The 17,739-nt window shown below is 39.2% G+C and overlaps 1 protein-coding gene across 11 annotated transcripts in view; it reads left to right on the top strand.

Moving 5' to 3' along the window:
* Nucleotides 1-17,739, top strand: part of Dock10 (dedicator of cytokinesis 10) — a 254,449-nt gene that overhangs the window by 91,359 nt on the left and 145,351 nt on the right. For 9 of the 11 annotated variants that reach the window (XM_031368151.1, XM_031368153.1, XM_031368150.1 and 6 more), the window contains exon 2: nucleotides 7,107-7,226. In XM_031368151.1, the coding sequence (XP_031224011.1) occupies nucleotides 7,107-7,226 (120 nt within the window). The remainder of the gene's footprint in view (nucleotides 1-7,106; nucleotides 7,227-17,739) is intronic. The other 2 variants (XM_031368152.1, XM_031368155.1) reach the window with 1 other exon arrangement.

Here is a 17,739-nt window from a genome sequence, read left to right as displayed (position 1 = left end):
GAAAGTCATGCTTTCATTAGTAACAGGCAGATCTATGCTTTCATTAGTAATAGGCAGATCTAAGAAGGTCACCTTCCTTATCCTAATGGGAATTAGAGAGTCCCAGATCCCTTTTGAGTTTATTAATTCTTTTACTTTGATTAGAATTATTCATTTTTATAGAATTTTAAGGGAAATTTAGATAACAAATGTAAAATAAAGCACATATCTTGGTAAATGAAAAATTCAATGTCCTCTGTATGATTGCTCGTTGGTTGGTCTTGATTTAAGTATAAGGCTTTTTGGGTAGGATACTTTTTAAATAAAACAAGTCTATATTTTGATGGTATCTAGTGGTTCATCTACTATGCTGACATATTTTATGTGCTTGATCTTTGCAACAACATGCCCTTTTATCCACCCTGATTAACTTCAGCCAAGATTCCTATGGCTTGCTCAAGTCACAGGGCTGGTAGGTATGAGCTTCTAAAACTTCCCACTAGAGTTTCCAATTGGAATCCTTTGCTACAACCACCATTTCACGACAGTGTGTAAGTAACTCACCAGATGTTTGTGGCTCCCTACAAAGCTAAAAATAGTTCAGTTATTAAATCGCTAATTGTGCTTCTCTTGTGTTGCTGGCATGAGCTTCTAGAACCACATGCCCAATCTGTAATTATTTTCTCTGTTCTCTTTTCCCCAGTGTTTTGTGTATCTTTTGTTGTAATTACTTGACTCTGTTAGTGGTTGAAATTCTATGTGAAGCCCCACTGTGATATTTCTGGGCTTCCTCTCTGGTGAATTTTCAAAGGGTATAAACAATTTTAAAATCAAATAACTCCCCAGTGTTTAATGAAGCTTTGATTCCTCTGAAGAACCAAGTTCATCCTTTTACTATGATGAAAGCAACACATGTTTTTCCAAAAACATAAAAACAACAACATCCTAAATATTCCAGTACCACTCCAATGCAATAAGCTAATGATGTTTGAGTCTACATAATTAGTTTTCTTTATAGTTTTAAAGTCACTGTAGTTATTCTATTACATAATATTTATTCTCATCTTCATTGAACAATAATAAATAAGCATTTTTGTTTTATTATAAATTAAAAAACAATTTTAATAGGTGTTCATTGCTTTATAGGCTTCATATCATAATTTCTGAATCAGTCCATGTCCTGGCAGCCTAACGACTTCTTAGAAACCTAGGTAGTACAGACTACAGTTCTAATCTCCTATGTGAATCTATAAATATCACTAAGGTGACCTTGCACTGCTCACCTTCTGAGACAGTACCTCTAGTCTTCCTTTTGAAGCAACACTTGAACCATAGGCCTTACCTCACTTAGGTTTTCAACAACAAAACCCCCAATTATGTGCAAAATATTGACCACTAACTAATTCTCATGAAGCACAGAAGAATTTAGAAAGTCCATGACATGTAGCGTATAGTTCCCCACTGGTTTATTCCAGACCCTATCCTAGTCTTAATGTCATTTCTTAAGCACCTTACAGACATATGCCTTTGTCCATTACCCATGATTCTCAACAATTACTTCTATTGAAAGGCTATACTTTAGTATCTTCGCTGGCTAGGAATAGCTACTGCCAACCTTACCCACCTTTCTTGTCACCCTTGGATGAAGTTGAATACATTTCTCTATCTTGTAAGGAAGACAATGTTGCAAAGACATCTTTATATATATTTTGGATTTTGTGTGTGTTCATTTCCCTCATGTAGAATCTCGGTTATCCCTGGATCTGGAAGAAGGGATGTACACTTAAATATGGAACACATGTTTATTGAATGTGCCCTGTACACATTACAAGTACATTACAGGTACTTGTTCCAAGCTGCAACAAGTACAAATGGTAAACCAGTCTTTATCTACTTAATATTTAAGAAAACAGTATTACAGACCTAGTATTATTCTGAGAAGTACAACCGCATTTTATCCTCCAAGGTAGCCTCTACCAAGTCACTTTACAAAGGTACAAACTATAGCATGAGGAATTTAATCACCATGCACAAAGTCTCATAGCTCATGGGGGTGAAGCAAGCATCCTCACTGTTTTTCTTAGAAGGCCAGCAACCAACTCCTCCCGTAGACTTTGAACTTAACTAAAACAAGGCTAGATAGACTAGGTCAATTTCTACTTGGACTGACCTTTTTATTCTGGAGAAGGGTTGCAATTTAGTCATATTTCAAATGTGTATTTTCTTCAGCATCATCTCTTCACCTAATTGATTTTGAATTGCTCTGATGAAAAGAATCCATATGTTTGTGCTGCTACCCTTTACTCTAGAAATTAAAACCCCCAGTTAAGAAATAGACAGTCTACTTGTTTGGGGCCAATTGGATAGTATTAATGTACTGGACTGTTACTATGTCAGCTTTATGACTCTAGGTAGGCTTAGACATTGTGTTACCATACCATTAGAAGTTGTGGGTAAGTACAGAGGAAGAAAACTTTTTGGATTTGTGTGTGTGTGTGTGTGTGTGTGTGTGTGTGTGTGTGTGTGTGGACAGGAGCCCATTCTAATGCTGTAAAGTTGATTTGGAAGGGAGCTGTGGATTTGGGGAACCTGATCAAACAGATCTCTTAATAGTACATAAGAAGAATAAGGCCTGTTACCACTGTGGTGCAACATCCCCCTGCTGCATAATAACAGGTGCTGGTGGTGGGTGCTTTTCCCAGAAGCAGTGACTTTAGAATGGTTAATGAAATTCATTACTCATTTGCAAGAAAGAGTAAGAGTAAAAAGCACCATTAAAAACTCAATTCAATTCAGGGTAATCTTGGCACACACCTTATCCCACTTGGTGTATTTCCAAAAGAAACAGGCCCATTAAATTCAGAAGGGACAGCTCAATCCTTGTTAAAGCTGTAAATCAGTGCTGCTCACTTCCCAGTTCTTCTCGAGTCTCTACCCAGAGCCAAGAGTGAGAAAAGAACTGATCCCACCATCCTTGAGTGTGTCTTTCTCTTTGTAAAAGACATTGTGCAGACAGGTCCCTTGCTTTAGAGACAACTGCTGCCTGTCTACCCTTGGGTTCTCACCACAACAGACACAGAAAGTCTCCATGCAGATTTTGTCAAATCTCAGCTTCTAAGTGCTAGAGAATCTATTAATGCCGTTTTGGGTTGTTTGCTTGTAGCCAAGTCTTCTGTACCCCAGACTGGCTTTCACCTCACCAGCCTAGCTTAGGATGACCTTGAACTCCTGTTTCTTCTCCTTCTATCTTCCAAGTGCTAGGATTATAGGTTTGTATCACCACATCCAGTCTATGCAGTGGTAAGGGTAGAATGCATGACCTCACACATTTTCAGCAAGGATTCCACCAACCAAGCTCTATCTCTTGCCATCTTAATGCAGTTTACTTGCTAAAATCATATTTTAAAAAACTACAAATAGTGGATATATCTGGGTGATACACATTAAAAAAAATCCCTCGAAAGACAAAAGTTTACTAATGTATCCCTCAGTCAAAGACTACTGAACACATATTCTATATTTAAGATTCCCCATGTCAAAATAACCTCAATGCAATATCTAATTTCTATGAAAATAATCTCAATGCAATAAGAAAGGACCAAGGGATATCATTCACAAGTTCCCTGCTGTGCTAGATACATAAAACTGTCTTTACAAATGTTTCTAGTCTATACTATACTTTATTGATCTATCAAGAATAGTTTGTGGTTTGATTTGTAAATTATTGTATCAGTAACTTTAGACTCTGGAACTTTGATGCATCTACTGTAGTAATTTAAATTAGATTAATTTTAGCTAGATTTTGTATTTCAGTAAAATGTCTTCTCTGAAATATCGTTTTGCCTCCAGTTTCTTCTTTATGATGATTGGGAGAAATGTAGCTGTGTGTAAAGGTGTGTATAAACATGTATGCATAAGAAGGACAAAGGACAATGTCAGATGTGATCTTCAGGGATGCCAATCATCTCCTTTGAGATAAGGTGTTTTACTGGGCTCAACAATTAGGCTAACCATGGCCAGTGATTGCCACAGATCCTCCTGTCCTCAATCAGAGATTGCAAGTAGACAATCAATATTATACCCAGCACTTTTGACACAGCTTCAGGTGTCAAGCTCAGGACCTAGTGTCACAAGGCAGGCAATTTATTTAGTAAACCAACCCCTTAGCCCCATTTTCCAAATTAATGTGCAAATTCAGGACTAGTGAGATACAACATTTTAAAAAATGGAACAAGTTAGTAGAAACCAACTCCTGACATGCTATTTCCCTTTACACCTCCAGGTTGCAATGCACTCACACTTCTGCACTCCTATTCACACTGGGCTTAGAAGAGAAAAGGAGAAAGGTGTTAGCAACCATTTCACAGGTCATTGCAGTGAGTACTGACCAGCACTACAACAACTTAGAAGTTGAAACTACATTTATTTTGGCTTTATAAATAATTTTGAAATATGTAAGCTGTTCTGAAAACCATAGTATAGTGTAAGAACATCAAATAAATAATCCTACTAATAGAAAGGCTGAGATAGGAGAAGCATGATTTCAGGACCATTGTGTGGTACCCAGCAAGACACTGTCACGTACAAACAAGCAGAAAGTGTATAAGGATTGCACAATATTGGACCTATTTCTCCAATTACCAAATTGGAGAGATTACTGGATGGCAGCCAACAAATTTCTAATTCCTCGTATTTTTTTAATTTAATCGATGAGGATATGTTGGTGAGACTGAATGCTTTGTTTGATATTTATAATTATTGTATCCATTTTAAAGAAAAGGACTTTATAAGCTGTTCTTGTACTGAGATGAATGCTTTTCAAAATCATCACAGCCAACTAACCACATTCTTAACCTCACCTAATGTCTGTACCACCCTCCAAGCAGAACCATTGTTCATTGAAACAGTTGGTGAATGACTTCATGGATAGACCTTCTTAATACATATACCATTTCTTAAATGAATGTAACCTGTTCTCTGTAGGCTGAGAATGAAGACAATCACTCCAGTCAAATAGCTTTGACCATAGCAGGAAATATGTATCCAGAAATCATGCCTACAATTCACTCCTTGGCATAGCAGAACTGTCAACTCTTAGCTTAGCTACTATGGAGGTAAAATCCCTTGGTGACATGAGGGTCATTGAAGCACAGCCTTATTACAATGAACTCCAATGTCTAAAAATTGTTCTTATTTTGGGTTTGTACCACAGTAAGAGCCAAGATTTTAAGCTCTACTAAAAATAAAATAAAACAAAACAAACAAACAAACAAAAAGACTTTATCTCTATATGTTCATTTTAAAGAAAACTAATAGTGATATATTATTTTAAAATATCAGACACTTAATATATTTGGAATTATTTGAAATTTATATTGAGAAAAACATGTATTTTCAGTATTGCTGTAGACAAGCATCTACATAAGACAGTTCAATTGATTGTTGTTTTATATCAAACAACTTTTGTAATACTCATTTTTTCTGATATAATATTTTATAAATTTTAAAGAATATGATAAAAAAATGAAAGGTATGGTGGGTATTGGAGGGGGTCTCTGGGAGTAGTTGGGGTACAAAAGGGAAAGAAGAATGTGATGTAATTTTATTTATTTAAAATAAGTTTTTAAATGTTAAAAATTCAGAAAAATTGAAATTATGTATCTTTTTTCATCATAATGCAATAAAACGTAAGTCAATAAAAAAAAGTTGAAGCTAGTGGAAGAAAGGGACATGAATGACCCACCAGTCTATGACAGAGATGAGCATGTTCTCATTGGTTTCAGCATACATTTTCATTTTGATTTTATGTGTTTTATACATACATATTAATGTAAGGTCAAAGGGAGAGACAGAAAGACAGATGGATGGATAGATGAATGGATGGACACAGATGGACAGAAGACAAGTAGATAGAGGGAAGGAAAGAGAGAGAGAGAAAGAGAGAGAGAGAGAGAGAGAGAGAGAGAGAGAGAGAGAGAGAGAGCAGATTAAATGTTTTATCCTTTGAAAGTCCAAAAAGATAGTTCAGGACCAGGGATAAAACAAAAAAACTGAGACCTGGGGCTTCCCTGTAGAGAAGTACAACTGCTTAAAGACATGTAAGATGATGTTTAGGAGATTAATTAGTGAGAAAAGTCCTTGCAGCTCAAGCCTAAGGACCTGAGTTGATTCCCCACACCCACACAGTGTGTTTTTAATCTCAGCACTGAGGAAACAGAGACAAGAGGATCCTGGGAGCTCACTGGCCATACAGCCCAGGCAAGAAAGGTGACCTCTAGGTTCACTGAGAAGTTTTATCTCAGAAACTAAGGTTGATGGTGATTTAGGAAGATACTGACATCTACCTCCAACATCCACTTCAAGTGCGCAGCTGTATTTAGCCTCTTACGTGTACACATACATATGCACATGTGTGTGTGTGTGTTTGTTTGTTTTTCACTAGTGGGGTGTGCTTCTTGGCAACACACAGCTTCTCTTGGGTTCAGGATTTCAATACCATTTGATTATCTGCATATTTTCTTCAGGCTTACCCATTTTCACACAGTGTGTCTCTCATAGTTCAATTGTTCTATCCTAGCAGAGACTGGCCTGGCTTTTCCCTGTAGAGGCAAAGAAGCTCAGAGCCAAGTAAATTAATCCTGACATGAGATCTGTCAACAAAGACGGTCTGCAATAGTTTGATTCCTAGCACGTTGCCAACGTTTGCAAACTGACCTAGGTAGGACTCACAAAGTATCAGACTCAGCACAAGCTGTGTGGATCATTGGCATAACATTATACCGAGTAAGCAGCCCCTTCTAGTGTGGAGAAGATCAAGTTGACATGAACATCTCTCCCATCCCCATCAGTACAAGCAGCTGGAATTACTCAGGGAGCTGTCAGGTATTTTAGGGTCTCCTCACTTTATTTCAAATCTGGAAATAATCATTGTGTGGTTCTGGGGCTTTGTTCCAAATTCCTGGAGTCTGTATGGGACTCTGTATTGGAAGGACTGTGTGATGTCATATGATACCAACGCTTCAGGGACGGCTAAACCTTGAAACTGATGCAGTCGCAGAGAAGAAGCAAGATGATACGCCGCATAATGCTTAACTCTGTTTTGTTCTGTTTTGTTCTGTTTCCCACAGCAGGAAAAGCCCAGATTTTTGGACCCTTTGGATTATGAAACTGTCATTGAAGAACTTGAAAAGACCTATCGGGATGATCCTCTTCAGGACCTTCTGTTCTTCCCCAGTGATGACTTCTCAGTAAGTATCCTCATGTCCTTCTTCCTTCCTATGGCTACCTTGTTTCAAATCACTGCAGTAGATACTGTTTCCAGTAATAGAATAACCCAAGGGCTTGCCCAGTTTGAAGGAGCGAATGCGACTCAACAGTGGATACAAAGAAACAGAGCAATAACTTCAGAACACAGTACTTCTGAATACAGTTATTGCTCAGATTTCTTTCAATTTCCAAGGCTCTTACCATGGCCTTTTTTTGACTTACAGAGTGCTTCTTCCCTGGGACTATTTCTAACTAAAAGATTCTAAGGAACAAAAATCAGCCAGGAGAAAGCATACAAAGACTTGGTGCAAAAGAGGTGATTATTTAAAACTGCCACAAATCTTGATTCAGGAGATGATGAGGCTTGGGTTCAAAGCAAGAAGAACATCTTTGTGCAATGATTTACAGTGTAAGATATGTTCCCTTTACGGCAGGACACTTGAGATACTCCTGAGTTACTAGAGAGAATGATTGAATGAAAAAGGAGGGAGATAACTCATTTAGTCAACGGCTTGCCTGGCAAGCATGAGGACATGAATCCATTTCCCCAGAACCTACAAAGATATCTGGTATATAGCACATATCCAATGTTGGGGAGATAGAAATGGGAAGAGTCTAGGAGCTGGATGCCCAGCCTACCCTCATCAGCCTGCTTCAGGTCAGTGAAGATGGACCTAGAAAGAAGGAAAGGAAATTAATATTGAAGATAAGGATGATAAAGTCATGGATGATGAACACTAGTGTGCCCCAAGTATTCAATTACATTACTTGTACTCATCTGGAACATTGAAACACTGTTAGTAAATGACTCTGCCAACAGAGGTTGCCCTGGGCAGTTTTCCTTTTCCAATTTGTTCCTAAGACAAAGGTAGTCTCAGACCTCTCAGACTTCAGCGTTGTGAATGAGAAGTCAGGGGAAGGGTAACCCTGCAGAGCAGGCTGTGCCCATGGGTTTCTCTATCCGAGAGTAAGGGCCCTAGTTTCCACAATTCACTAACATAGCTCCAGCATCCTCTCCCACCTCTATGGACAGATTTAGCTTCTGGCTTCAAGGTTTTTTGTTTTTGTTGTTTTGGTTTGCTTTTGTTGTTTTGCTTTAGTTTGGTCTGGTTTGTTTGTTTGTTGTCCTTCATGGACTTAGGAAAAAAAGAAGTTACAGGAGAATTGATAGGTCTACAGAGATAGCTAAGTTGATTGAGGGCCTGTGTCTGATGGGATGCAAAAGGGAATAGAGGAGATGGAATTAGAACTTTTCTGGTCCAAGTATGGGTAACACTGGAAGGAAGGAGGCAGATGCAGGCATGAGAAAAAGAATTTCTTCCAGTCTGTTTTTCAGTGTTTAAAGTGACTTACATTTACTGCTGGCACATCCTAAGAGAGGTTTATCTCTGTAGACCTCATTTCTGTGGTTGGACTGGGACTTGAACTGCAACACGAAGTTGAACTTCTTCTTCCTCTTCTTCTTCTTGTTTTTTTTTTTTAATTCCACATCCTTATTTTGATTCTTTAGTTTAGAGATAAACCAACCCAAAAGCCTTTCTGTCAGATAACACCAAAATTCATGAATCTTGGAGCATCTTTTCTTCCAGCTCTATCATCCAGAAATATATCAAGTGCCATGTCAAGAGCCCCTCCGCTCGGAGAGAGAGTGAGGATGCACAGGTAGACACTACACTGCTCCGAATCTAAACTCCACTCTTGGCCTCTGTTCACCCTCACTTAAACCTTGTTGCTGGATTTTTTTTCTTCCTTTGCCATCCTTGGCAGTATAAACAGAATTTTTACTAGTACATTGCTCTATTTTCCCACTCCAATCAGTCCGCAGGACTATTTTGTCAGGTGCCTGTTCAAACCCCATCTGTAGTTCCTTATTGCCTTCGTAATGATGGTGTAAGGCCAGCTAGGTGGATCAATGAGGAAAGGGCTTGCTGCCAAGTCTAAGGACCCTAGTTTTATTCCCAGAATACATACAGTGGAAGGAGAGAACATATTCCCACAGGGAGTCTTCTGATCTCCTATGCTGGCCTACTTCATCCCCACAGCCACTTTTAAGCCCACTAGAGTCACACACCGGCACTATTCTCACCATCACACACACCTAACTATATTATTTATGTACTCAAAAAGTATGGGATATAAAATACTTAATATTTTTCTAATATTTTGTTCTAAGAATTAAGAGACAGCAATGATTGAATGGATCTGTCTTGGTTCTAAGGCTACTGGGAGTCTTACTGATATGTGAGGAAAAGGGTATAAAACTGATCAAGAAATTAATTAAGAAAATAAAGATTATTTTTTTAAGGTAAAAATAGGGCAATGTGATGGAAAGTGAGTCCCAGGAGGAACTGAATTAGACTGGATAATTGGGCAGCCTCTCTGATTGGTGACATTTGAGCTGAGCTCTGATTGCTCCAACAGAACCAGACACACTAAAAGCCAAGGAAGGACCACTTTATGCTCTTAGAAGAGCAGCGGGGGTGGTTATGATAGCTCTCAGGTCAGATGTCTAAGACAGCATCAAGAATGGTCTGAGGCAAAGTTGCCCAGGGATGAGATAAAACTTTCATATCTTCTAAACGCAAGCATCGAGTCACTGGCCTGTTCCTAAAACAAATGACCAAAGTTTACTATTAACCACACATGTAATGGGTTTAGAAAAAGGCCACAGGCCAGCTGGGACAAAAGCACCCAATTAGTACACTCAAGAGATACACAATGGCCCCTAATCTTATTACCACAAAATGGCATTTCCTAATGACTGAATTTTCATGTGTAAGTAATTGACAATGGGCAGTATTGAACATCATATCAGCATAAAATTGCCAGGGATTTTAGTAATCGTCTGGTGAGCTTTTCTTACTCTTTCTTCATCCGTTCTCATTGTTGTCTTATGCATTTTGGCTTGAAAATCTAGATTCCATGGGAAGTATGCTCCTATTTTTGTATGTCCCATGAGCTAAGAATGGTTGATTTAAATAGTCGAAGGGAAAAAAACCTAGTTGGTAACAAATGAAAACAATGTGACATGCACGTCCTGGTATCCATGAGCCAAGTTTTACTTAAGCATTTGTACTGGCTCCTCTGATCATTGCCAGTGCTTTTATGCTGCAAAGACGGGGCTCTAAGCAGTTGCAGAAGTTTGAGTTGGACATCCAACACTGTTCTAGTCTAATTTCTGTTACTATCATAAGATATTCTGACAAAAACCATCCTAGTGGAGGAAAGTGCTTAAAATCCCAGGATGGTCCATTACCATGAAGACGTCATGGCAGGAACGTAAAGCACGGCATGTACAGTTGGGAGCTGAGAATGAATGCATCGGTCCTCACTTGGTGCTGGTGTTTACACTAAGCTAGTCTTCTTCACTCAAGTACAGTTCAGGGTCTAGCTCATGAAATGGCACTGTCTGCAATGGACTCGGTCTTTATATATTGATTAGTAGCATTCAAGATAGACCCCCATAGCCATCCCAAAGGACCACCTTGATCTAGATCATTCCCCATTAAGAATCTTCCCAAAGGATTCTAGGTTGTGTCACATTGACAGTTATATCCTAACCATCACGGACCCTAAAAAAAACTTATCCTCTTATTCTGCACACACAGTGCACATGTGCATGCACCCCCCCACACACACATACACATGCACAAGAGCAAAGTATGCATAAATCACCCTGATAAAATATAACTGTATTTTCTCTGAACAGTTCTTTTTTACTTCAAATGTAGTATATATAAATCTCTAAATTCCCTGACATCATCTGCCCCATTCACAGACTCTCTCATAGGAGTGTTGCTCACCACAGAAACAACATACAATGCTCCTGCAAAGAGTGTCTTTTCCTTGACTTGGCTGGAACCTTGGGATTCTCTGTGGTGTGTCTAGCAGTTTTCCCCCATTTGAGCAGAAGTGGCAATAAAATGACTGGTCTAATCTTAAAGGGTGGATTATAGAGGATCTTATAACTCCCACCTGTCCTTCCAAACATCAGTAATCAGGATGCTTGCTCTTCAGATGAAAAGACCCAGCTCACTTCTGTTTCTATGGTTTCAAGCACCCACACTTCCTGCCGACATGATTCATCACTTGCTTTGTTTAATCAATATTTATTCGGCACCCTGTGGGTGCTGAATATAGAACAATACTTCCCAGAGGAGTGAGACTAACAAGAGAAGCAGGAGTCTTAACCAGCTCCTGCCCTAATATGGATAACGAGTAAGGCTGATGATATCGCTTGTGGTTGAATACCAAGAAACAGCAGTTGTGTCTGGTGTTTGATATCTCCAAAAGAAAGCATTGGTCTCTGCAAGCATGAACTTTTTGTGTCTTCACTCTGATAGTGTGAGATCCTGCTACCATTTTCTGCCTAGCTCCCCAGAATGGCCTTCTGACAGGCCTTTTTGCTTTCTTTATGGACACACATTGATTCATTCACATTCAGCACTCATGGTAAGCCTTCAGAGTCACAAACCATATATAGCCTCATGCCTCTATGAAAAACCTTTCCCCATGAAACTCTACCCTTCACTCTTCCCTCTGCCTCTGGCTCCTGATGCTCTCCAAGCTCCTGTCTCCCAAGCTTGTCACTGGCTCACTACACAGAGCACCAGACTTTCATTCTGTTCTCACACTTGACAAACCCATTGCCTCTATGGGACCTGAGTTTCTTATCCAGCTGGCCCCTGGGATTCTTCTGCATCTTAGTTGTAAATGTGACCTCTGTAAAGAATTGTTGCTCTCCAGCCTTCTCTCTTCCTGCATCAGATTTACTCTATCACAATACTCAGCTGCTTCACTTTAGAGCACTGGTTACTACTTGAAAACATCTCTACTTCTGTTTCCCTGCTTCCTTGCCTTTCCCTTCTTGGTGTTGAGATGCAAACCAGGCCTCCACACACATACAGCGGGCACTGGACCACTGAGCTGCACCATCACCATTCAGTTTTCTTCATATCACCTCCCTAGCACTCCCTTCTCACCAAACCACATCTCCTCAGGCTAAGCATATCTTCCTCCCTTATCATTGTAAGATGCACAGCAGCTGAGGTAACACTTGGCACAGAGCAAGGGCAGCAATAGATTTAGACCCTGGTAAGACAGCTCAGTGGTTAAGGTGTTTGTCTCATAAACATGAGGACCTGAGTTCAGAACCCAGCAAGCCAAGTAAAATTGAGAAGGGCATGGTGGTCTGCTGGGAATGCCAGCCTTAGCTGAATAAGACAAGGCTAGCTATATTGCTGAATTCAGGTTTGGATATAACACCATTCTTCAATGAATACTGTAGAAGAGCAGTGAAGAACAATTCCTTATATCAGCCTTTGGCCTTCACATGCATATACATAATATGCAAAACATGCAAACACACATACATGTACCACACATACACACACACACACACACACACACACATGAAAAAATAGAAAAAGGAAAAAATAAGTAATAAAATAAATTTCATGAATTTATATTATATTTATATTATATTTTTATTTTCAGAAGCCATTGGGTTGTTATTTTAGGACATAACTTTCACCATTCTTTGAAAACCTTTTGAATCAAAGGCCATTCCAGAAGTAAAAGTCTTGAGTTAAAAAAGAATAGGGTAATTGCCTCAGCTCAATGATGAGAAAATAAAGGTGAATAAGAAATTCTCCTCTTTGACACAAATCAGCATATTGCCTTAAGGGAAAGACACTTGATCCTCTCCTCTCTAGAGACCTCTCTGTCTAGGTTAGTGCCTGGTACACAGCTGACATCAGCAAAGCTAGCTTCTTCCTTCAGACACTTTAGTGTACTAATTTGAATGATTTCTGTTTCTAGGGAAGGGAGAAGTTAGTTCATCTTCATAGATCCAATACCCAAGACACTGTGTCACTCATGGGTATTCAAACGAGTCTGTCACACTGTGAGCTAAATATTCTTCCAGAAGCACATTTCTTCATCTTGGCACACTGGGTAAAATTTACTCACCTGCCCTGTAGATTCAGAGACCAGACAACATAAGCTTCTACATTACTTCCATCATAGTCTTGTACTATTGAAAACCATTGTACATACATGTATTAAATATCCGTGTATTCAAAGGCATATACAGCTTCATCATTGGTTTGGCTACTGTTGATTTTATCTTAACATTTTGAAGTTGGGAGTACTAGAGGCAGACCAAAAATAGAGTTGGTCATCAATGTAGGACTCAGTAAAGTAGTTAAGAGCTGTAATGGGGGGAAGGGGCAGCTGAAGAAGACTTTCAAGGACACAGTGAATGATGTTTGATGACTCACAGTAGAAACAAAGGTGACAGAGCCATAGATGACTTTCTTGCTGGGCTGAAGGCGCAGAAATCCCCGGATAGAATCTTTTGAAAAATGAAGTTCAAATGTCTAGAAATGAGGAATACTACAGTTTGCATTTTTCTCAGGTGCTGCCTATTTAGACACTGCTCTGTTGAAGTTCAACTTTGAGAACTACCTTCGCTGAGCTCTGCAAATATGGCAAGCATGCCAATATGAACAAGAGACAATGCTCACACTTAAATAGCTGGACTTTCCACCACAAGAAGGGTCATAGTCAAAGTCACAATTCTCTGCAGTCGTTCAATGGGTCCAGTAGCCTGTCGAGAGAAGTCACAGCATCTCCTCAGAGCCCATCTTCTTAGTAAGAGCTCAGATTAGTGTTCTAGGACACTCAAGTTCATCTTGCAGTTGTCATTGGTGACTTCCAAAACTGAATGGCAGATTGCACTATATATCAAGGGCTCACAGTCTTTCATAGTATATTTTTAGCAATTGAAAACAACTGGTATTTGGGGGACTTCCAGACTTTACCACATGGGCCCTTCTAGGAGAGGAAGTTCAAAGACCTTGCTATGGTTAAAGTTACAAATCAGAAAGGTCATAAGTTTTCTTTTAATCTGAAACGCAATATTTTACAGGAATCAAGAGTCTTTTTAATCTGTGGCTTTTGAATATGAAAAGCAAATTTTAAATGGCTTATCATGTCTGTATAAGGGCATTGCAATTGTGATTTAAAAGCTAAGTAATAGCCTGTATTCAATTAGATTCTTTCTGAGTTATAACATCCCTCTCATTCTAATGGAAAGGTCCTTGACCAGTGACGTAAACAACCGAAAACAAAATTCAGCCATAAGCACCTTGATTTTCACTCTTTGTTTCCTTCCAACCGATATGCATGTGCCAGATGCTTCCAAAAAAAGTGAGGCCTCTAAGCGAGAATAAATATTAACTCCTCAAATCTCACTGTGAATGATGCCATTAGAAAGTCAATGTAGTGTTATTTAACAGCAAACAATGGAAATTGTGTTACTTCTAGGAAAATGCATAGAACTGAACATCATCATAAGTCTTACAAAGACAGCTATTGTATGCTTTCTCTCATATTAAATCCAGAGAGGAAAGATGTGAAATAAAAAGGGAACTATAGGGGTTTCTAGAAGGGAAAAATGGAAGAATAAGAAGTGATCATAGTATACTGTATACATAAATGGAATTGTTGTAATGAAGCATCTTTGAATAATTAATACATATTAATTAAAAATATTAGCAAATGAAAATAACAAAATTAGGATAGTGATGCAACTGTAGCTCTTTGGTTTAAAGATTATATGTAGAGTCTCTCTCTGTGTTTCCTTGTAGCCAGAATGCATGTCCTCATGAAGGTTTATACATAAATGTTCACGGAAGCATGGGCCCCAAATGGAAATGATCCAAATGTCTACTAAATGTTAACTAATAACTAAAAAGAATTTGACATATTTAACCATAATGAGGGGTGGCATATGGATATGTGCTACAATTTGGATGAACCTCTAATATGTCATGCTATGCCAGTCACAAAAGACAACTATTTGCAAGGATATTTCCCCTGGGGAGATGAGGTAGCACCACTCCTTCCTCAAAGACTCAAGGACAAATGAAAGTAAGATTCCATCCAGATTGTCCCTTGGAGTCAATGGGCTTAGTTACAGACCATGAGTGAGAAGGTGTGGTAAGAGCATAGGTGACCCAAAAGTGACTGAACTAGAAAGTCTCCACACAGCATGACTGATGGCTTCTCCATGTCCACACAAATGAAGCACCTCTCATTATCGTCCCCCACCTATATACTCTAGCATGTCTCCAAAACCTTTTGGCCATATGCAGTTAAGACAGAATTATATACAAATCACTGGAAAGAGTGGCTGGACACTTGGGTAAGGGTTCAGTGACTCTTCCCATGTCCTCATCATACAAGAGAAGGCCCGGTCATGAGTGACTCGCTCAGGCAGGCACAGCTGATCTGATGAGTATAACACTCATTTGCTCAGAAAGTAGGGCAATGTGTCAACTACGTAAACATGATTCCACTTTAAATGGAATGCGGGGCACGGGAAGCAGATTAGTGGTTGGTACTTCTCGGGTACTGAGGGAAAGGGAATCTGCTAAGAAGTAGGATTTCTTGAGTTGTGATGAAGACATGCTAAATGTAAATAGAGATGATGGTTACACAACTCTGAGTATGCTCAAAATCCAGAGGAAACTGCCCTTCAAATCGATATGTTCTGTGGTAGATCAACTGTATCTCAATAATGCTCTCTTTTGTTTAAGGGAGGTTGTTCTAGGTTATGAGCTTAGGAGAGGTGTAGAGAGTCATAGAATAACAATGAATCATTAAAACACATTTATGTTCAAGAGCTTGAAGAGGAATACATTAAAAATGCAAAAGGGGTGATATAGAGTATAAAAAATTAACCACATTTCATTCGTTTAATTTTATCTTGTGTATGTTAGTCTTTTGTCTACATGTACGTTTGGACATCACATACATGTAGTGTCCAGAAGAGGGCATCAGATACCCTGAAACTGGAGTTACAGACCATTGTGACCTGCCATAGGTGTGCTTGGAATCAAATCTGAGGCCTCTAGAAGAGCAGCCAGTGCTCTCAATCATTGAGCCATCTCTCCAGGCTTGGACTGCATTAATTTTGTAATTTATTCCCAAAGCAGATTTCATGACACCTGCTGTATTAGTCACTTATCTCATAGCTAAAACAAAATACCCGACAAAACCACTTACAGAAGGAAGTGTATATTTTGGCTTACAGCTTGAGGGTACAGTCCATATGGTGGAGAAGTCCTGATGGCGGGAGTTTGAGGCCCACAGGTCACACTGCATCCACAATCAGGAAGCACAGAGAGATGAATGCCAATACTCAGCTTGCTTTCTCCTTTCAATTTCCTCCAGGAACCCCAGCCCATCAGAAGGTGCCACCCATATTTAAGGTGATGTTCCTTCTTCAATTAAACCAATCTAGATAATCCTTCATAAGTCAGTTATGCCCAGAGGCCAGCTTATCTAAATAAACCCTTACAGATTTACAGAGACTAGGAAATCCTATGAAGTTGCCAATCCAGATTAACCCCCATGCCTGCTTATACACAATAAAAATACTCATTTAAAATGAATGGATGAATCAATCAACTATTGGTCATGAGATTTAAAATATCCAATGTCTTGACTTTCTGTATGACACAGACAATAAACTGGAGAGTTTAAGAAAGAAATGAACTTTGGGTGAACCATAGTTTGTTCTGTTTTGTTTGTTTGTTTGTTTTGGTGTTTTTTATTAAGGACTGATATCTATTTGAAACCTGAGATCTACAGAGAATAAGTTGAGGGCTTCTTGAAAGAAGAAAGACAAATACAGAGAGCTTCCCTAGGTCCCCACACCATTATGGTAGAAGGGTTGTGGGCTGCACTGTGGGAAAAGGCACAGAGAGTAAGCCCTGGTGAGCAGGCTCCTATGTCAGCACAGTGCCCTTTAGAGGGAATCACAGCCAACATGCTTCTTCCTCAGCCTCCCATATGGTGTGTGTAGCCTGCAGCCCTGGATTGACCTGCTCAGGAGGCATGTTGGTGCGGCACACACCTTTATACTGGTGGAGTACTTGCTTCTGTCACTGCTCCCATCTTTCCTTATGCAGAATGTACAATGTGCAATCCTCAAAAAAATAATTCAGTGCTCAAAAAGACAGAAATGGCAGCTACCCAAATCTGACCATGCTATACGCACAACAGATTAACACAGGTTCTCCATTAAATCTGTAATAACTCAGGTAATAGTCATTGTTAAAGAATGTTTCTTCCCTATTAGAAGAGAAAGTGGGGAAGGGCCTCGAGCAAATAGGCACAGGGGAAAATTTCATGAAGAGAACGCCAATAGCTTCTGCTCTAAGATCAAGAGTTGACAAATGGGACCTCATAAAGTTGCAAAGCTTCTGTAAGGCAAAAGACACTGTCAATAGGACAAAATGGCAACCAACAAATTGGGAAAAGATCTTTACCAACCCTATTTCTGATAGAGGGCTAATATCCAATGTATACAAAGAACTCAAGAAGTTAAGACTCCGGAGAACCAAATAACCCTATTAAAATGGGGTACAGAGCTAAAGAAAGAATTCTCAATTGATGAACACCGAATGGCTGAGAAGCACCTAA

The sequence above is a fragment of the Mastomys coucha genome, unplaced genomic scaffold (genome assembly GCF_008632895.1).
Source record: "Mastomys coucha isolate ucsf_1 unplaced genomic scaffold, UCSF_Mcou_1 pScaffold14, whole genome shotgun sequence".
NCBI classification, from domain to species: domain Eukaryota; kingdom Metazoa; phylum Chordata; class Mammalia; order Rodentia; family Muridae; genus Mastomys; species Mastomys coucha.
Note: the sequence above shows the minus strand (reverse complement) of the source record. Positions and strands in the feature narration are given on the sequence as shown.